At 40.0% G+C, this 21,540-nt stretch overlaps 2 protein-coding genes across 6 annotated transcripts in view; both read right to left on the reverse strand.

Moving 5' to 3' along the window:
- The window catches only part of ITGB6 (integrin subunit beta 6), a 50,332-nt gene extending 49,016 nt beyond the window's left edge, over nt 1-1,316 (reverse strand). For both annotated transcript variants that reach the window (XM_054070224.1, XM_054070225.1), the window contains exon 1: nt 355-1,316. The gene's annotated coding sequence lies outside the window, so the exon portion shown is untranslated. The remainder of the gene's footprint in view (nt 1-354) is intronic.
- Nucleotides 1,317-16,281: 14,965 nt separating this feature from the next.
- Nucleotides 16,282-21,540, reverse strand: part of RBMS1 (RNA binding motif single stranded interacting protein 1) — a 145,842-nt gene continuing 140,583 nt past the window's right edge. For all 4 annotated transcript variants that reach the window (XM_054069604.1, XM_054069605.1, XM_054069603.1 and 1 more), the window contains exons 13-14: nt 20,931-21,015; nt 16,282-17,612 (exon numbers count right to left, since the gene is read on the reverse strand). In XM_054069604.1, coding sequence (XP_053925579.1) covers nt 20,938-21,015 — 78 coding nt within the window. In that variant the 3' untranslated portion in view covers nt 16,282-17,612; nt 20,931-20,937. The remainder of the gene's footprint in view (nt 17,613-20,930; nt 21,016-21,540) is intronic.

Raw genomic sequence — 21,540 nt, forward strand, 5'->3', positions numbered from 1 at the left:
AAACCTTGTTACCCGTCATTTAGCACTGTACTGCATTTGTTCTCTTGCACTGCATGAATGAAACACCCCTTACTGGGCGGCCAGCAGGATGCGTGCTCTCTTTGGTGTCCCCAGCACATTTACTGATGGAAATAGGATCACACAGTCCAAACGACCTATGTTCTTGGAGCCAGGGATCCTCACTCCTTTCACAAGCTTAAAAAAAATCCATCCCTACCAAGAGTTTGCAGGTGCTCTCCGTACTCAAATGATCATACTAACAGTTAAACAGCCAACAGCTGAAACACAAGGTTTTCTGCATACAATTACTTCCTACTTTGCTCCAAAAATATGCAGAAAACCACATTGCCTTACCTCGCATTTCCCAGTACACTGGAGCATTTTTCTGGTGCAGAGCAGACTCTCTGACATTGCAGCAATCCTTGCACTGCAGCTCAGCTTTTGACTGGATCACCGGAAACTTCTCTTTCTCCGCATGGCAGCTGCCTTGTTCCTTGTCAGCCCAGCAGCTAAGCCTTCTTTTTTAAAAGCACACCACTGCCCTGCTCCTTCTACCTTTGTTTTTTCTCTGCAAATTTTCCAGGCTTAGAAAATACCTGTTTCAAACATTAATACCTTGATTACTGGCTTTCTTTAGCAGGTCTTCTACTCTCCAAATCCTATCTCCTCTAGAAAGTTTAAAGGAAACTGGCCTAAAATGCCATTAGTCAAAAGTCCTATTCTTCCCAGAAGAAACACTAACAGTCCTTCATAACCAAGCAGGCTATTTATAGGAATGGTGACAGCGTCTCTAACCCCATGGTACAATGAGCATGAGGCAGCCCACACGAGACATGGTGATAGAAACTGTTCATAAAATGAAAACTGGAATTCATGTGCTGTACATCAACAGTGATTCAAGCAACCACTTTCTTCCCCCACTCCAGAGGGAAGAAATAAAAGCCCTCTTAGCACAGTGACGCACAGGACAATGTCGCTGGAATAATTAATCCATTCTTTTAAAGAGTAATGTTGAAGCTGTTCTGATTGCTACGCTCTATGTTCGCTATAATCCTAACCTGCTCTCTTTCTGCAATGCAGTGCTTCCACCTCTTGCTTGCTTTCTGCCCAAATCACACACACTTTCTGAAGGTGCTTCTTCTCTGTAAACTACACCGCAGGTTCATCTCAATAGACGTAAACTTAAGTTCTTTGATCTCAGTAGCAGAATACAATTAATTTTGGATAAACAACAAACAAATCCCAGACAAAACCAGAAATGGCAAGGCAGCAGAATTACCTTAGGGAATGAGACGAAGCATCAGTACAAGCTGGACTGCGAATCAGAGCAGCAGTTACAATGCTCTTCTAAGGTACCAAGTAGGAAGATGGTCATAAAGAAAAGAAAAACTCAGGTGTATGCAGCTTCCCTGGGCAGTAGATGAGGAGCTGGGGGAGCTCTTAAAGAAAAGGGAAAGCACACAGAAAGCAGGCAGGGATGAGATGAGAATCTAATGTAGGGTTAGGGAAGCACTTAGTGGAGGATTAGAAAAACCTGAGAAGAAGCTGGGAATGGGCATTACTTGCAGCAGGGCTGGGAGCTGCAGTGTGTGGGGCATCCTCTGGTGGCACAGCAGGGTCAGTAGCCAGCTGCTCTCTTCCCCATGGCCAGGCTGCCCTGCTGCAGGGTTAAAAGAGCCCAATACAGACCCCATCAGCCTCCGCCCCAGCTGGGGACCCTGTCACCACCAATGCTGTCACTTTCCCGATACTTAGAATAACAAATAAAGCCACCACACCAGCTCTGCAAGAGCCAAATAGGAAGATAATAACCAGCTCTTACTCCAGCCTCCCTCATCACATCCACCCCACCCTGCCTGGGGCACAGCCCTTTGGTTGATGCACAGAGGGAGGGAGACAAAGGGGCCCTGTGCTCACTCTGCCTGTGCTGCGAGTGTGTGGGGTGTGCTCAGATCCTGAAGCAGCTGTGGGGTCCCTTAGAGGGTGGGTGACATGGGGTGCTGCAGGGCAGCCCCACAAAGCTCTGTCCCACTCCACCTCTCCTCAGCCTGTCCCTGTCCTGAGCTGCCCTAGATGGGGCCAGCTGAGCTGCAACGTGGTGCTTGGCTGGAGATCATTGCTGGAGAGTAGACCCCAGGAAGGAATGCTATAGGGACCACTGGAGATTGCTTCTTTAATGTCCGTGTCACCCACACTTGCATCTGCTTTTTGACAGAAAGTTGCCTCGGGCTGGAGATGGCTTTGCACTCAGTTCAGCCTGTGCTGGGGTGTGAAAGACATTTTCTCTGTGAACATGCAAGCTGTGGAGGTGTTTCAGAGGGAAGGGAGAAGGGGAACAAACAACAAGCCAAACAGCTTCAGGAAGCTGAGCATGGACCCAAAGTGGAATTCATGAGAGAGGCAGTAAAGTCAGAGTCAGAGTAGCAGGTTATACTGTAAGAGAAGGGTCCTTTAGGATTGGATAGAAAAAGTACCAGAGAACAGAATTTTCTCCGATGGAACAGGAGCACTTCTTGTCCCCTATGAATCAACATCATGGCTTTTCGTTGATATGTCCCTGGAAGTTAATTAGGGCCTGAAGTCGCAAACTGGCAGTTGATTAGGAGGCCAGAAGCGCCTGAAGAATATAGATGTGGAAGGACTCAGCAAGAACGTCCTCTGGCCTGGAGCTGTGTTAGGTGGGGGGCACTTCCCTGCTCTCCCTTGTTTCTGACTGGCAGTTGCAGTCAGTCAGACACAGGGAGTCATAAACCACCTTGACAATCTGTGTCTGGCACACGGAGTCACCGAGCAGGGCTCCTGCAACGTGCTGGAAGCATGAGCTGCTCACAGCAGCTGCGGAGTGGCAACGCAAGGGGGGACTAAACTGTCCCGCAGGCAACGGGTGAGAGTCAGTGTGTTGGCAGCAGCAGAGGTCTCCCCTGACCTCAAAAAAATACCAGCAGCCTGGCTCCAAGTAACAGGCGCTGGTATGCATTTATATGTATTCATATAATACAAATTGTAAACACCATTTTCCTAAACTTCTAGCATTGATGCGGTGCAAGGACAGTGACATGCTGGGCAATTCTATTACATGCCCTTAAAAATGGAATGTAAATGTCTACAGAATGACTTTCTAATAATACTTGGCAATAAAACTTGTGGGGCGTGGTTAGTACAGTGGAGAAGTACAATATATCATTAGGATTGTTTTAGCATAGAAGTACTGTTAATTTGTCAAAAGATATTGGACTAAAACCTGTAGATACCAGGTAATTTTTTAAATCTGAGAGGGCTTTTTCTTTAATATTTTTATTTACTTAAATAAGTATAGTCTCTCCCTAAGTGCAGCTTGCCAAATGCTCCTTCCAGTAGAGTGTTTCTAGCATACATTTTTAGCATTTTTTACATACATTTTTAGCATACATTTTTATTCATACATTAGCATACATTTTTATTCTTTCCCTTTCTTTTTTAATCTGATGATTCGAGGAGGACAGGTATGCAGATTCTGACCAACCAGGATGACAGACTCATGCCGAGGAGGACAGAATATCCGCATTTCTCGTTAGTTTTCATATGGGGCCCAAACACATGCAACTCAGGTTGACAGTGCATCACTGTGTCACTTACCTGTTGTGCTCTATTTTAATACCAAAGTTGCTGCAAATTACAGTTGTGAGCTGTACTTGTCCCATGTATGGCATCTGCTTTCCCTCTTTGCAGGAAATATTACATAAACAAAGAAGTGAGCCAAATTTAGACTTTGATACTGAGATTTGCCTTCTACTAGGTGGGACTGAGTCAAGATTAAGAAAGCAGTGGACATTAACAGAATTAGTATGATTAGCAGCTCTGGAGAAAATTATTTTTTAAAGCTATCTCTCTACCTGGAAATGCATTTAAGGGTTTTTTTGAGTGGTATAAAAAATACACATGAAAAGAGAACGACTGAGACTTTCCTATAGAGATGGTTGGATTTTGCTTTTGCCTCTTGGAGGAATTTACTGCTAGGAACTAGAACTGAGTTGGTGCTTTGATATGTATCCCAGGGAAAAGATTACAAAAGTTTGCTGTAACATTTGCAACATATTACTATAATTTTTTGGTTTTTCTTCATACAGGCATAGAATTATAAGATTCATTTCCTTCTTAAATAAAGATCTGAGGCTAGATTCATCCCAAATATAACTCTGTAACTTCTGATTCTGTTGATTTATTATGGTTTTTTCAGTAATCCACAAGGATGAAGAGTCATGGAATATCTGAAGCGAAAGAGGATGTTTGTTAAACACAACTACATGTGCCTTAATGCACAAAAAATAAATAAGACCAGAAAATATTTTTCCTGTAACAAAATGCAGCCTCACCACATCCCCAGAAATTCACTGCTTTTCTCCAGAACAAACATTTATTGGCAATATACACTTCCCTGAACTAGGTAAAGCTTGCTGCTGCAAGAAGAGTGATGGTAAATCAGAGGCTTTAATATGGAATGAACAGATTACATGTAAAATTATTTTTGACAAGTTCAGTAAAATCAAATGCCGTCACCACTTATGACAGTTCACCTCACTGACTGTATTGAATTTGCCTAGATACAGCCCTGAGAGCAAAAACTGCAGGTGCCTCACATAAAAAGTCTAGCTACAGAAGCCCAAAGAATTCCCATGAATAAATCTGCTATGCAAAATTAAGGAATAGAAGCACCTGAATACTTTATGGGACAAATTCTTCTGATGTGTATTTATTCAAGATAAAACTTACAGCCAGAAATCTCAAATCTGTGTTCCTGAAGATATTCACTTATTCTGTGGCCAAGACTTTGGGTCAAACTAAAGTTCTTATGTCTCTTTAGATCATGATAGGGAAATACTGCCTGTACTGGAGTTGTAGATACAAAAGATGCTGGTTGTGGTGGTGGAACCAGTTTGTGTGTCATTACTTTTGTTACAGTACTAGCTCAACCAGAAACAGAACTTTGTGGTAGATATAGCACAAATTTCATTAGATTCAAGTCATACACAGATACTCAACCTAAGTGAATTAATTCTACAGGAACAGAGGTAAATTTTGGGGTGCATACCATGCACAGAAGTTGCTGGAAAGGAGACACGACAGTGGGGATGGACTCAAAGTGTAATGTGGTCTGTAAGTAAGTAGCAGCACAAGAAGCGCTACATGAGGAGGGGTTTCGTGATGCTACAGGAGGGAAATGGCTTCATTTTGGTAAGGGGACTACCGGGCACTGTGCTGGGGAGAAATGCAGGCACAGTTCAGGGTCTGCCCCAGACCAAGTACAGTGTCATAAATCACTATCCAGAACAGAACCTAGTATTAAATATTTTTAAATAATTTTATCAGTCACAAGCCTGAGTGGAGTGAAATGTAATACAGTGCTAATAATTTCAAAGAATTAATAAAGAACATTTAGGTCAGTCAAACTGTAATTTTCATAATTATTAAAATAGTTAGCTGTTGAATCATGCAGTGAATGATTTCAGGTGTCATATAGGACTGAATTCTTAGCAGGCATCACAGATCATTTCAGTACAACTTTACAATTGCTTTTTTAAAATATTCTTAAGGAAGTAGAACATCTGAAAAAAGACAGAATGGGTGTTAGGCTGATTAAGTGGACTTTGATCTTCATTTGTGTTTAAAAAATAAAAGATATTAAAGTAATGCATAGTTACAGCACCCCTGACAAAACAGCTAACCTCCAAGCACACTATTTTTATAGCCAAATCAATTTCTGAACAACCCGACAAAGCAAAGGATATGACAGTAAACTTTTCATGTTATTTACAAAAATTATCAAAATAAATGAGCATTCAGAAATCTCTATTTCAGAATGAATTATGTAGTCTTTTGCTGTCAGCATCAGTATTTTTGCAAGAAACTTGCTGGAACCACAGAGCAATTATTTAGAAATTAATTTTTAATTCACCAGTTGCATGTATTTTTCGTATTCCTTACCACGAATTACAGCGATAGTAGGAACAGACCTAGACTATGTACTATGATGTCTTTAACCATGCATTGCACTACTTACCATTCAGGATAGACCTTTCATTCAGAAAGTGCTGAATGCATTACTAGGTCCATTATACAAAAACCTCTGCTAGAAATACCATTCGTCTCTATTGTGGTAATAAAGAGACTCCTGGCATTCTGGTATTAAGAAACCAGAAGTAATATATTAGTTTTCCTTTTCCTCTGCTGCTTAAAAATGAACACATGATAGAGCACATAGTTTAGAAGACTATGAAGACAGTATCCTATTGAATGACAGACTGTCGGGTTGATTTACATGAAATACCAAGTGCTTGTATGAGAAAAGGTTAAAATTAGATTGACGAGCAAATGTGCTACCAGACTGCTGGCTGACAAAAGGCAAAGTTATGCCAACATATTACTTATTCTGGAGGCGCCCAAGAAGCAAGCAGGAGGATAGTAATTCATGTGCTAGAATACATTCACGTTTAGCATAAACAAAGAGTCCTCAGGGTCTGCAGCAGGAACACATCAGCTATATGTAATTTATGTCAACAAATAAGTCAGTGGAACAATTTCATTATTTGATATGGAATTTGAATGACTCGTGTTTTCCTAAGTCAAGAGTGGGCTGCTCTACTGTCATTTAAATCAGTACAGAATAATGCCCCGTTGAATGACTATATTGTTCTTCCTATAAATTGACTATTGTGCTACAACCTCCTTCCTCCAACCAGTCACACAATGAAAATACAGATTAGTCATGTAGCTTTTCACAGTGGCTCTTAGATTATAGTCTGATTGCTTCTTGGTCACTGTAAAGGGTAGTCTAGTTCAGTGATGATAGATTCTTTGTCTTTTCATCAAGTTCTGCTGAGATCCACGCAGTCAGCTATACTAAAGCTCCTTCACTTAGAAGTGGAAACTGAGGAAAATTAACTTGCTTAACTCAAAGCACTTTGGTTCTTAAAATTCAGCAGTGAATATGCATCACAAACTTACCTTTGTGCTCTGGGCACTCAGCAGACCTGAAAATAAAGTTCTGTGAAAGATGGATGCTAAAATCAATACAGCAAAGATGAAATATCAGCTTTAGCCATCACTAGCTGGATAACAGTGATAATGAATAATAACCAGGCAGATGTGTCTTAACTTTGTCTATAAACTGGAAATACCATTCTGAAAGAGATAAATACAAGTTAAATTACTGACAGCTGCTATTTTTTAACTCATCCTATATGGCTCAACTAGTTAGTACTTAAAATTTAAAAAGCCATTACTTTATGAAGTGGACGACACAGAACTGTATCTATCTCCCTTTGGAGTTAATGGAAAAACTGCATCTTACTCCTGTGGAATTACAGGTTTGCTACAGGGTGAATTTTTCAATATGTGAACATGAATTAAATAGGAATTTACATAGCCAAAAATCTGGGCTTGAACCTGCTCTTCATTGGAACAACTTTGTGACATTTTGTTAATATGAAACTATGTTAAATCTTTAACAGACCCAAACCCATTTGCCAACCTGTTTCCTTAGGGAAAAGTGTTCTTATTCCCTTTCAAATCACCGTGACAGACAGCACATTAGGAGAGGGGGCTAATTGTCCCCATTAGTCATCACCTTGTCAGGATGACTGGCAGTCAGTAGCCTTCATACTTGCTTGAAAAGCTATAACTTGTTAATATCTTCTTAAGTCTGGTCTGGACAGACACCTCTAGGCCTGTTGCTCCCGGTGATACCTGAAAAGCTGGTCCAATATTCAATGCCAGGTCTTTTTATGCCTGGTAGTTTCTTCTTCTTCCAAAACCACAGTCAAGTAGCAGAGGGGGGTGGAAGTGGGAAAAGGGAATTCAAGGTTTGAATCATAGCAGGGTGTTTTTCCAGCCTCCTCCCCCTGAAATATTATTCTTGCAAGAGACTGATGACCAGGGATATGCGGGAACAATTTGTTACTATCTAAAATAATCCACTAGGGTGCAAAATAGCCTCTATAAAAAGAGTAGCCATTTCTGGAAAAATCTCTGCTTTTAGAAGCTATGATACGTTGAATGGAATTTACCAGCAGAGCCGTCAGAAGTAGCTGTTGGAAGCAGTTATTAAAGTAGGCATTAGGCTAGATTCAGATCTTGTGCAAACAGTTGTAGTTCCTGTGAGTACGATCACACTGACAGGCTGGTTCCAGTCCTTTAGGCATCAGAGAGGCAAAAAAGTGAGAGACGCTAGCAGAGCATCTGCTAGTTAGATCAAAAAAGAGTCTGTCTTGTTGGCAGAGCTATTGTCCTTTGGTCACACCAAGCCTAATTTGAGTCCTGCTTGCAGCAGCATATAAAACCTGTGACAAACACAGTCATGCTGACATTGAGGTGGATGCCAAGAGAAGATAATCACAAGTATTTGAGACTGCAAGGAAAAAAAAACCAAAACCACAGGGAAGGAAAGCTTTCAGGTCTGAAATTTGAGAAAAAAAAAATTTGGATTTGTGTCTTTTTTTCCTCAGTCCTTGTTCAATATAAAAAAGCAATCCTCAAAAATTGCAAACATGCCTGGATTGGATCCTTTTCTAGAAATTCAGGTCTGCATCTGTGCACTGTTTAGCCTAAGGCTAGGGCGTTTGCAAAACAGAGAAATACTTTATATTTCCAGCCTTACAGTGTGTTTATTCATGACCGTCTATGAACTGTCCTATTTGTTCTAGTGGCTCTTGAGGCCTTTTGTTGTGCCGGACAGAGCAATTTGGCCTGGTCCAGAAGTGATTAATCTAATTACTTTGAGGAGTGATAAAATCCCTGGCAGAGATTAACAATGCTTCTTGTAGCTCACATCTATAAGCAAGATTGTGTAGTTCAGAGTCACTGGCCTTGCCCGAGGCATTGATGATGCGGTGGAAGGCTGTGTCCAGCAGAACCAGAGGGGAACACAACTGTCTGAAAGGCGTAGGCAAACCAACTCCCCTTGACCAAAAGGGATGCTACAAAAAGCTTCTGAGACTTAAAGCACCAACATCCTTTGTGGGTTATGGTTAATTTATTAATTACATCCTGTACTACAGATAGAGACAAGGCAGCAAAAATAACTATTTCTGCTGTCCCCCCTTCCACCTTCCCCATCTGTATAAGTCATTTGGATGGATACATAAGAAGTCATCCTTAACGACTACTGAAAGGGCTTCTTGAATGAACTTTTCAAAACTGAACAGCCTTTTCTATATCACCCCAAATACTTTACACGGTGTAGATTTTTCATTTAGTCCCTAAAGTACCAATTTATTTTCAGAGCTTTATTTACTTCCTGAAAAGATAGTTGTTTCTCTTATTCTGTTTCAAATTAATATACTTTAATTGTTTTAGCTCTTATAAGGGAGTAATAATAAGGATGCTCCCAAGAGTATATGTAAATAGACTGCCTTTGAGTTAATGCGAAAAGGTTTCTCGGTCTAGTCTAGGTTGAATCTTTGCAGTCTGCTTGACTTCTCCAGCATTCCCTTGCTGTTTGGCTCCTCTTGTGTTCGTCTGTCACATATGAGCTACTTGTCAATTCTCCCTGACCCTGCCTGAAGCACTTGTGTTTTCAGTGATGTTGTGGTTTTGATTAGATTTATTTTTTCTTGGTTTGTTTTTTTTTCTACTTTCCCTTGCCTGCTGCGCAGTGAAGGCTCCCTTACGCATTTCATTAACCAAAAGAAAATTATGGCTTTCTTCTCTCTGATAAAGACAATTCTATCGCTTTGCTAACGATGAGTAAAAACACATTACTAGAAACGTGAGCACTTGCATTGCATTGTGCAGAGGCAGGAGGAGGGTTTGGCTTTAGTAACGGGTAACTACAGATGCACCATAATTATGTACTGGGGTTTACTTTTTTTTAATTATTTCCGCTTATAATGAAGATGCCCTCTGGTGGCTGCAAGATAAGATGTTAAGTTCTTCGCAAAGAAGAGCAGCAGCAGGACAGCTGTGGGACAGGGGTCTCCCCAGTCCGTGCCCCCACCCGCACCAGCAGCCAGTGGCAGCTGCAGAGGGGAGAGCCAGCGCCCAGGCCAGCACACAGGGCTCCTCTGAGCACAGGGCTCTGCATCCCTCACTCACCCGGGTGAGTCCAGCAAAACAAGGACGGCTCCCAAAGGTTGGGTTTACTGATGAGCACAACGTTGCTTAGGAAATTAATTGCAGCCTTGGAACAGGGCATCACTGCACATCACAGGGCTGATCAGATGACCACCATCTGGAATAGATGAGCTGTGCATACGCTTACTGTAATACACGCAATGGTATGGGTTGTCCTGAATAGTTTTCCCAGAGATGACTGGCTGGTTTCATCTACAAAATATTTTCAGGAAAGGAATCCCTGGAACTGCTTAGTTCTTTTATTATATTTTTTAATTAACTGAAACCTAGCTTTTCAACATTTAAGTACAAAATTTGCCCTCTAGAATGGAGGGTAAAGCTTTGCTCTTTCTAGAGACACCACAGTCAACATGGAGCTAGACCGCTCTCTTAAATACAAATGTAGTTCATTAAGAAACGACCTAAAAACCAAGGATTCCCACTTTCCTATGCAAGCTTGCTTCCCCGCCATTGTCTTTGTTCAATGACTTCTGTGGTTCAAGAGCTTGTGGCACAGCATCTGTGCAAGCAGCAATAGTTTTTTTACAGTGAGAAGCCCACAACCTGCTGCTGAGCTGCCTCCTTTCCTCTTATGTGTGAGCCCTCCCTGCTGACAGCTGGAACTTGCTGAACTGTGGGAAGTCAGCAGAGCAGGGCTGAAAGAGGTCATGAACTTATGACATACACAGCTGGTAACTTCTGGAGCACAGAGCTACACTGGCCCCTCTTAAAGCTGTTTGAAACCAAGTTTTCATTCTGTTCTGGCAAAGATGGCAACACTTGGAGCTCTTTGAATACCCTCAACTGCACTTGAATGATGTTTCCTGACACAGGGAAGACCTGGAGTATGCCAGCTCTTCTCTTCACTGCAGCACTGCCATACGACTCCCTCCTCTCTCCCAGGGCTGGAGCAGCCTGTGCAGCAAGGCCCAGCTCCGAGCCAGCTGTGTAACCTTGCCTCAGGCGGCCGGGAAAAAAGCTGTGAGAAAGTCTGTGGAGAGAGAACGGTAAAATTACAGACAGAAGCTGTTGAGATAGGATTGCCAGTAGCTCACCCATTCAGGAGGGAGAGCAGCAACGTGTAAAGGTATACAATCCAAAGGAAGAAAAGAGCGAGGCTAGTCAGGAAGCACCCATTTGGTTTGTTGGGGTAAGCCACCAGTGCCGGAGCGCGGCAGATGATGGAAACACAGCAACACTGAGGGTCTGCTCAAAGGAGCTGCAGGGACTGGCCCTTCCCCTCGTGCCCGACACCTGCCTGGCCAGCAAAGCCACCGCCAGGACCTTGGCTGGGTGAGCATACTCATGCTTAGCCGAACAGTTCATGGAACCCTTCCTTCCTGTTCTGTTGGATGGTCAATATATAACTGCTTTGTGCTCCTGGTTATGTGTGTTCTGCTTACAGATGATCTTTGAAACTGGCTAAAGATACCTGAACAAACTGAAACAAAATCTAAGCTGTAACAAATACCTGCAAATACATCTTCATACTTTTTACATTCACTGGAAGGTAAAAAAACCATAGCAGTGTAATTTATTCTGGACAAAATCACATTTCCCACTAGGGAAAGACTGAAGCACACAAAAGAAAAGTAATTTTCTATTTGTGCTTGAAAAAAAGCTAAAACTTTTTACCAAAACATCCTATTTGCTAGTAAAGTTTTGCTTGGCTTCCTTTTAACCCATTGTTTTATTTCATTGCCCTTAAGTGCTTTACAGATATTGCTTAAAACCATCAGTGTTGTGTGTCAATTTCAGGTGGTGAAAATATTGGGGAAAATTCCTACTGCAGATAATCTCTTTAGGATCAGGAGATGATACATGCAGAAATCATTTTCCAAACATTCTTTCCCTTGGTAACACTAGCATGCTAGGCTCTAAAACAATAAAGCTATTTAGAAAGCTGCTTGAGCAAGGTGATCTAAACACCTGTACTGTGCACGTGGGGAGACTTTACGGTGCCACATACCTTCATTCTTTTCAGTTCTCCAAAAATCTCTTTCTATCCAGTGAAGCTGCCAAAAGAGATCACGTTATTCAGCTGAAGGGAGATCGATGGAATATAGCAGAATTCAGAATATCGCTGATGTAAGTACTGAGTGAAGGGATATGCTTGAAAACAGCAAAACAGACAACTCCAATGGTTAAAGCTTGCCTGTTGACAAGCTGTCCTTTCTCTGGGACATGGGAAAAAAACTGAAGTAGTATCTTCCTGTGATATGTTTTCTTCTTTACTAGAGAAATGGGCTGCACAGGTCTCTCAGATGGTAGGTGCAGTTAGAGCTGTCCTGAAAAGGAAAGACTGACTCATTCCACACGCAGGCTCCTACACACTCCCTCTGGTCACCGCACTGTAAATCTTTGCTGTTCTGACACCATCTTGGCTTTTCTTAGCAGCTGGAGAATTTGCCAAACAGAATAGGTTTTGTATATCCTAATCCCTATTCTGGATAGAATTAATGGACCAAGTGTGAAAGCCAAGAGCCTCAGATTTGTTTGGGTTAATCAATGCCAGAATTTGTTGGCTGGGGAATGATACAGATGATCTTTCAGAGTTGAAAGAGTACAACAGCGTTGCAAGCATTTGGAAGGTAACAGCATACACGTCTTAAATGCCATCAAATAACACACAGGCTTTCACTGCTGGACAGGATAGGATTGACTCTCTTATTCCAATGCATGTGAAAGTTTGCAAATAATTTTGGAACAGTGTATCAAAGCAAAAGGAACAAGTGCAGCGAAGTGTGCACAGGAGGAGGAGGAGTATAAACTCATATAAATATTCTGGCACATGAAATGGATTTATCACATGATGTTAGCTGTTTCTGTGGAAAGTGATGATTGACTAAAACTGTGCCACCTCAAGCCTGCCTGGTGTGGCAGAGACACTGTAACATAAATAAAGCTGAACAGGGAGAGTAAAAGAGGACTTCTAAAATTATTTTTTTTTTCTCTGAGACAACCTGAAAAAGTACAAGGAAAGTGCTTTAGACTACTCTGATTTAATCTGCAAACATTCTAGCCCAATAGATGCAAAAAGCCATTAACAGAGCTCAGCTGATCAACAGTACTTTGTTACTTTGCTTAGTGCATTGCTTGCATTTCTCCTGCACCTGCCCACTTAATTTAGAAAACAGAGGAAGATAAAGGTTTTGCCCAGCACCTAAGGAAAGGTTACCTTCTAATCACTAACAACCAATAAACAACAGGGTCTCTGCATAATCTTGCACAAATTGCATCGGTATAAAATCATCACGCATGAACATGATGCCTATCAGTATTTGTTAACAGGTAAGGCATTTTATTAACAGCATTTAGGGTCCTAAACAAATTGTATGCAACAGGATGGAGTCAACATCTGAACAAGCCTCTTGGTAATAAATATGAGTTTTATTATATATAATAAAAGTATATTACATAAAGACATTGCATTATTGCAGATTGCCTGATAGAAATGATAGACACAACCTTATTATATCAGGCAAAAGGTACTAACCTGAAAGCATTTATTCTTATCAAATATATTTGGTGTTATGGTAAGAGAGCTAAGTTTATCATGGAGCTAATTAGAAAAGCAAATAGATAGCAAAAAGCCTTTCCACCCAGCATTATTCTGAGTCTACATATATCTTACACATATCTTCTGTAAGGTAGTATTCTTAATTCAAAAACACTGCATATTAATGTGAGATTAATTCACTACGGTGATGAACAGGAACAATGTAGCAGAACCCTTTAAGTTTTCTGTATTCACCTTCTCATCCATTGCATTTTAGATATGTAACACACTTGGCCAGTATTTTAATTACCACAAAATGGTTAAATGGTATTTTCTTCAGTTACAGAGGTCTAAATGTATTGAGCAGCAGAGAGTATGAGGTTTTTTTCTCTTCATTAATAGTAAGAGCTATCACTGTCGAGTATGTCATTATTGCATAAGCTAACGTAAATAACATTTCCTAACTTCTAGGCGAGTCCCCTTCACCAGCCCCACTGAAAATGCATTTATTTTCATCATCTCACAGCATCGTCCAACCAAAAACTTGGGCTGTGCACTCACGCTACCTGGACCGTGTGCCCAGCAGGCTGCCTGGCCTGTCACAGGGTTGGTGGAGTCCTTGGGATATGTCAAAACCAGGCGGATAATGTAGTCTCCCATGGGGGAGAGAGTTCTCTAGGGTGGCACAACCTGCAGCAAGCAAGGCTCCCCTTTGCCTGGCGTCAAGGCGCAGGAGCCCCCTGGATCACTCAGTTACAGCTCTCTGCCACAGGCACACCCCGGGGCACCCAAGACTATGTCAGAGCCCCCCTCCTGCCGCACACATAGATACAAACCTGTTGAGAACTGCGTGACCAGAAAAGCTTAGGAAACACACGGGTTAATATTTTACCCTATTTCTTTCCCAAGCCTTACTTGGGGCAGAGCAGCCCTTGATCTGATACATTACATCAGCAGTGGTGATCTTGCCAAAAGGATAATAAATCTGACATTATCTTGAAAGAAATAAAATGCTCACAGATTTCAGCTGGAAGGCAAGCACCCAGGATAATTTTCGATTCCAGCGAAGTATTGCCTCTGCTCTCCAGAACTGGCTATGCCAGACAAGACCACTGCACTTGGAAAGATGAAAGGACACGTAGGCAGCAACTCAGTGCTACGAACAAGTGACCCTTCCACCCTTGTACTAGAAAACTGGCTTGCATTTAACTACAGTGTGCAGGCCTGTTTATATCCAACTCTTGGTGCAGCCTGACACACAGAGCAACAGAGTTCTTGTATTCAAATCAGGTATTTCATCATATATTTCTCACACAACTTTTTTTGTTTTATCTGAACGAATCAGTGACTTTGTAATGTGGTTTGAAAGAGCTAAAATTTGACTTTAACCAAAGACAAAGGAGGGAAAACCCCAGACTGTAAAGCATAGAGCAAGAGCACTTCAAAATAAATGCAAAGGTTCTACCACAACCTGTTTGTGTTTTCCCCAGCAAAGGAAGGGCTGAAGGAAAAAGACGATGCATTTTCTTTCTTTTTTTTTTTTTTTACCTTTTTTATTCAAAAGTTTTCAAAGAAATAAAACAGAAAAAAGCTAACAATCTAATCAAATTTACAGTTCAAAAATGTCTTTTGGCGTTTAACAACAATTCCTAGGAAACAAAACGACAGAGTTATCTTGAACCGGACAAATAAGTTACCACTGGCAAGTTTGTGGCACTAGTAAAACAAAAATAAAAAATTAACTCTCTTGATCATATAGATATCTCTATGAAAATCTTTTTTTTTCAATCTGTACAAAAGGTCTTTCTTCATAAATTAATTTTTTATAATTTAATGGCTGTCTACTATGTGATGTTTAAGTAACTGATTATTTCTTTATGTACAGAGGTTAAATTTCCCAAATCTTACCCAGACAATGAGTATGGCACTTAGTTCAGACATTTCTGGCAGCAGCTCTTCCCTCCCTCTAACACAGCTATCATACTGCAGTTTTAATTAACGCAAAAATATCAAGTAGTGAGAGATCCAGGTTTGGAAAGTCACCAGATACAGGCAAGGTGCTGCAGGAAGTCTGGACTTTTACAAAGCAGTAATATTCCAGGGAGCATAGAACCAATAATACCACAACTTTTTAAAAAAAAACAAAAAACAAAAACACATCTCTTATGACTATGTATTTCACTAGAATCTACACTTCTCAGAGCAGCAATTTACTTTTGAAACTATGAAATGTCACCGACATCTATACTCCAATACTCACACAAAATTTAAAAACTAAAAAATACTTGAAAGAAACAACTGCTTAGCCCTAGCTCCTGAGCTAGGATGATTTGGTCTGTGGAAACAGGGAGGGCCAGCAACCTGTCCCAATACAAAAGGAAACAAACTTTGAGGTAGATAACTGATCATATACAGCTGACCAGAGAAGTACACAGTTTTGGAAGACAACTTAATTTATCATTCGATTTAAAACATATGTAATTGTAATAAAGAGCTTTAGTAGCAGTGAATTATCTAATATGTGAAGTACAAATAACTCTGTATTTATGAATCAGGAATTTCATAGTTTCAAAATTGGTTTTCTTTACACTTAACACTTGTAGTGATGATGTGAAGTGTGGCACTGCTTGGATCCAAGTCTTCCTTCATGCTTTTGTGTCCATACATCAATTAAAATTATAAAACCTAAATGCAAATGTACAAAAAAGGCACATTCTCCTATCCGCAAACTGGTCCGGCAAAAATAATGAGTACAGAAGACATAATGCTGAGACAAATCAGAATTATTGGTTACTGGCTCTTTGTTCTTTGGTAAAGTTACCTTTTAAAAGTGCCAAGTCTTTTTATTTTTATTTACCTATTATAGAGAGCTAGTACCCAATCAATTATGCTTCTACATCTCAGTGTATGTTTGAAAATGAGTCCTTTAGCTTTTGCCATTTTGCTGTAATAGCAACTTTTCTGTTTGCTAAGTCTCAGCACAATCCTCATCCTAAAGCACTATCATTAGTATAAAGGAAGGACAAAAATCTCCATCCCAAACTCCCTACTCTACCTATGCTAAAACTAGAACATCAAGTTAGTTTCTGAAAAGAAGGCAAAAAAAGATTTTACATTGCATCATACAGCAGAGTTCCTAAATCATTCAAACTACCAGAGGGAGCTATTGGCATAAGGCCTTACAAACAATTTATCCTATTAAAATTTCCCCATTCAGAAAATGTGTTTCACACAAAACATTTTTCCCCTCTTGCATTTCATTACCTTACATATTATGTGAAAAATCATTAAAAACACTTACTACACATTAAAAAAGCCAAATTTTCAGCAATTTTTATTGACTACCTTTAAAAGCCCTATGCTGCTGTTTTACAAGGCATAATAGACCAGCTCATTTGGTCAAAGCATTCTACACCATTAGTTTGGACTACTTACTGAAACAGCTACAGCATTGAAAGATTTAAGGCAAATTGGAATTTATAGAAAAGGATAAGACACTTCACACTACATTAAAAGAAAAAAACAGAAAGCTAAAAGACCAGACACTATAACTGCAACACTGCACTAAAGCAACACTCACACACTGCAAGCACAGAACATCATCTTAGATGTTTTACTATTTTAAACTTTAGAAAACCCATTTCATACAATTAAAAAAAAATAAAGAAACAAACAAAATAAAAATAAACCAAAAAAACACATTCTGTCATGCACGTGAATAAGTCTTCGTGGTCATCTGTGCATACCCAGAAATTTGAATATTTTTTTTGCGTCATAACACTTGATAAAAATTTTTTTTTTACTAAAATAAACCTGTTCATGGGAACAGCTACTAGATGAATTTAAGGTTTTTCTTATGCACCTTATAGAACTTATAGCAAAAATAGTTTTAGTTGATTTCATTATAAATAACATTTTCAAGAACCTGTGCAAAACTGTCAATAATTCCTAAAGCACAATTGATCGGTAAAATCCATGATTGTTTCAGCCTTTGCACCCTTCTCCAGGCCAGATCAACACTGGGCATCTGTAAAACAGAAAGGTCAAAGCAAGAGTAGAGTTACAATTACATGGCTTTTTTTCTAATGTAGCTGTCCAAAAACAATGAGAAGACTAAGTTAATCTGAGTATGAATTTGAGAAGTAACTACAGGTGCTTTGCCCTTCCCAGGACAAGGCCGTCCATCAGGACTGTATTTTTCCCCTCTCTCTTTGGTACCTCTTTAATGTGGGGAACTGAGAGACTGCATTCAAAGCTATCTCCTCTGTTGTTTTGTTATTGTTTCCTTTTAATTGACTAAAAGTGGTTGAGTCTGTGAATGCACTCTGGTAGCATCTCCAAGGCTTCTGATCTCTAGAAAAGGAACACAACTTTCTTCGGTGCAGCTTTAGGCAGACGATGTACAAGTTACAACAGCCAATGCAGAGACAGCTACTGTGCCTCCACGAGGATTAATACTCAACAGCAATTCAGGGCTCATTAATTTGAAGGAAGACTTCTCAGTTTACTACATTGGCTCCTATTGCCATATCGGTTTAAAAAAATACCCAGGTAATGAAAAAAAGTTTAGACATTTTTTTCATTTCTTTAGGCAAGACGAAGTCTGATACTGTAAGGTTTTTCATTTACAAGCGCATGTATAATTGTAACAGGTTTTTTGGCAAGGATCTTGACCATTTTCACATAGCAGCAACTTTTTTAAAAGAAGCTATAAAGTTGTTAAATGTAGCCATTAAAGGAAAGATGCTGCATATTTTTGATTGAATGCATCCACTTGAGTAGTGTTACTTTTCATTTCCCTCTTATTTATGGCAATATGAATACTGACTTTTAATAGGACAAAAGTGCTGCACGTACAATTAAAAAGAGGTTTCACTTTGACAATAATAATGAAGCCACAACAATTAAGACACTGCAGTGTTCCTTGTATTTAGGCCAAAATATAACTGTCAACTCCCTCCCCTTCACCTGTTTGAAAAATGACGAGTACCAACATGTTCCAGGGACAGAAATACCAAATGCCATACTCCGAGGCTGAAATCAGCTGAGTAATATTAACCTTCCCCACGTATCCACTGCCATGGCCACTGCTGACATAGATTTCACTGGCTCCTACTGCATACAACTACATGCAACGGAACTCCTCTGAAGAATAAAATACATGGAGGACTGGCTTACAGCAAACACAGAGTTGCTCACAGTTTGGTATTCTACATAGAGTCATCTTTATAAAATGTGTCTCACATGGCAAGACATCTCATCCTTTCAGGAGACTAAAGTCTGCTCCTCCTGCCTGGCCCTGGCCTATGGGAAAGATATGGACAGGCTGGGAGGGAGAGGCAGGACAGGGAGACAACACGCAGGGTTACACTTTACTGTCTACCACAGATCTCTATTGGTAAGGAGGTTTTGTATGCCCACGTGGAAGATTTATGGCAAAAATAATAATTTCTTGGAAAGCAGTCAACACCAGCCAACAGCCTTGGCATAGGAAACATGAAGGAGCCATGATTTTAGCACTTGGAAATGGATAACAAGAAGAGTCTGTGGCTTTGCTTTCTCCCTGCCCTGGAAGCAAATCAAGGATGTGGGCTTTCTGTGCATGCCGGCATTTGGCCAGACTACAATAATAAACGCAGGTCATATGCTGCACTATGCAGACTGTGCCATCTGTTGAATGTGTGATGCTTCCCTATTGGTTTGTTTCTATCTTTACATTCTTGAACATATAAGAAGTTGTTATGCCAATAATGGCAATGAGAGTAGTGCTGTAAATAACACAGCTGACCTGCGACATCAAATGTAACGGAATAATGTGTGTACTGTTAGATCTATGAGGTCCAACACAAAAATCCCCAACAGTAATGCTGTAGCTTGGGAACCAAGACTGAGAGGGAAGAGACAAAGAGATGGTCATAGCACATGTTCTAACCTGTCACACTGAAACAAGGCTCCACTCCATCACTTCACTATGAGTGGACATGTGTTCAAATATAGATGTTTTCTTACATGTCAGTGTGCAAGAGTGAACAGCAAGTCAACATCAAGACAACAGGCCATCCGACAATCCTTTGTTGGTGAAGCAGTTTTTAGCTAATAATTGCCTCTTCTCAAAGATCAAATCAGTGCTCAAAGCAACTCATTTTTTGTTTGTAGAAGACGTGAAAGCAAAAACAAGAGAGCTCCTCAACAACCTTTCAGAAAATGATCTGTGGAATTGCTTTGGTATGTTGGCAGCATCGTATGCAGCTGGGTGTCGACTCAGAAGAGAACTATTTTGAAGGTAAGTATAGTCGATTTTCTTAATTTGATACATGAAAAGATTTACAGGCACAGCCTTGGAGTATTTCTGTGTTGGACCTCGTACACATTTAGGGAGAATATCACATAATTAGAAGTTCTTCACACATAACTGATTATGATTTTTGAGTATAGAAGAAATGCCATGAGAGCTATAGAAAAACCCTTCTAAAACGGCCTTTACCACATTATTGAAGCTGAACACGTTTTTTCAGCATGAGGTCTTACAAACTTTGATACAAAAAAATTACATAGTCAAATTGACTGATTTACAAAGCAAATGGAAAAAAGATGAGTTAAGGAACAACTAAATTCCAGAATTTTAAAACATGGAGGATGGAGAAGGGGATGGTTAGTGTGAACAGTGTTTTCAGGATGCGATCTACATAAAGAAAAAACTTTGCACAAAAGTTTAGGTAAAGCTAATGATTGGTTAGTACAGAAAGACCATGCAAGCAAAACCAGAGGAAACATGGAGTAGGAAAGTAAAACTACTCTGGAATTAGAGGCAAGCAAGAACATGAATTAAAAATTAATTGACAAAATTCTAGAATAAAGGATGAACAGGGAAGTCTTCAGAGGACGTGTTATCAAGGATTTCTACCAGACCACCCCTGTGCCTGTGGTCTGTAAGTCATTTGGCAAAGCTGCTTCCCAATCTTACATGTAATACAGAACTAAAGGATATAATACGTATAAAGTTCCCTTTAGCATTGTGATTCTATTATTTTTGCACTAATTCACTGTTATTCTTGTATACAACATGCTGCCAAGATAAACAAATTAACATACAATGTAATTCAGTTGAGCTGTAAAAAAATTATTAAAACACTATTACTCGTAATTCATTAACTCACTTCTGGAACCTGTGCTTCCTTTCCTGGCTTCTAACTCTGATCAACACCAAATTAACTTCACTGCTTGTCCCCAGATATAATCAATGTTATTTATATGACATTAAAAAAATTTCAACACAGAGTATTGTAAGTTATGAAATAAAATATCTTTGAATTCACATCTTTCATATGACAGGATGAGTCCCTACCTCACAGTTACTTGTTCTGCTGATACGTATATGGAGAATGGTCACTGGATGTCTCTACTGTAACTTGTTGTTGACCACTGGCTTCCTGCAAATAAAATGAAGACAAGACATGAGAGACAAAGCCAGGCAGCATAATCTGCAATCTGTATTTGCATGCAATTAACAGTCTTCAAATCTGAACTCCTTCTAACATTTCATAAGAAGAGTATTCCAAATCTGAGGTGTTAACTTTGCATTGATTTATATTTCCACAAACACAGAAGTAAAACAATCACGCAAACTTTTTATTTCCTCAGCTGCTTTGATCTTCAATTGCTTTGATTAAAAAACCCACAAACTTTTGACATCATAGAAATAAATACACAGAGGGGCAAATAACTGCTACTATATTTTCTATGTGCAAATGTAGAAGAGCATTCTGCCCCTGTCCTTTTGAGGGGCAGCAAAAAGAATGAGATCTACTTACCACGTGTACAAACGCTATTGCTTTGAGTACCCTGGTGCGATTGGCACTAGGCAACACAAAGAACTGCAGTCAGGACTTTGCACACAGACCCCCCCAGAAAGAGGGGAATTAATTCAGCTGATAGTGCTCTGGTAGACAGTGCAA

The sequence above is a fragment of the Cuculus canorus genome, chromosome 6 (assembly GCF_017976375.1).
Source record: "Cuculus canorus isolate bCucCan1 chromosome 6, bCucCan1.pri, whole genome shotgun sequence".
NCBI classification, from domain to species: domain Eukaryota; kingdom Metazoa; phylum Chordata; class Aves; order Cuculiformes; family Cuculidae; genus Cuculus; species Cuculus canorus.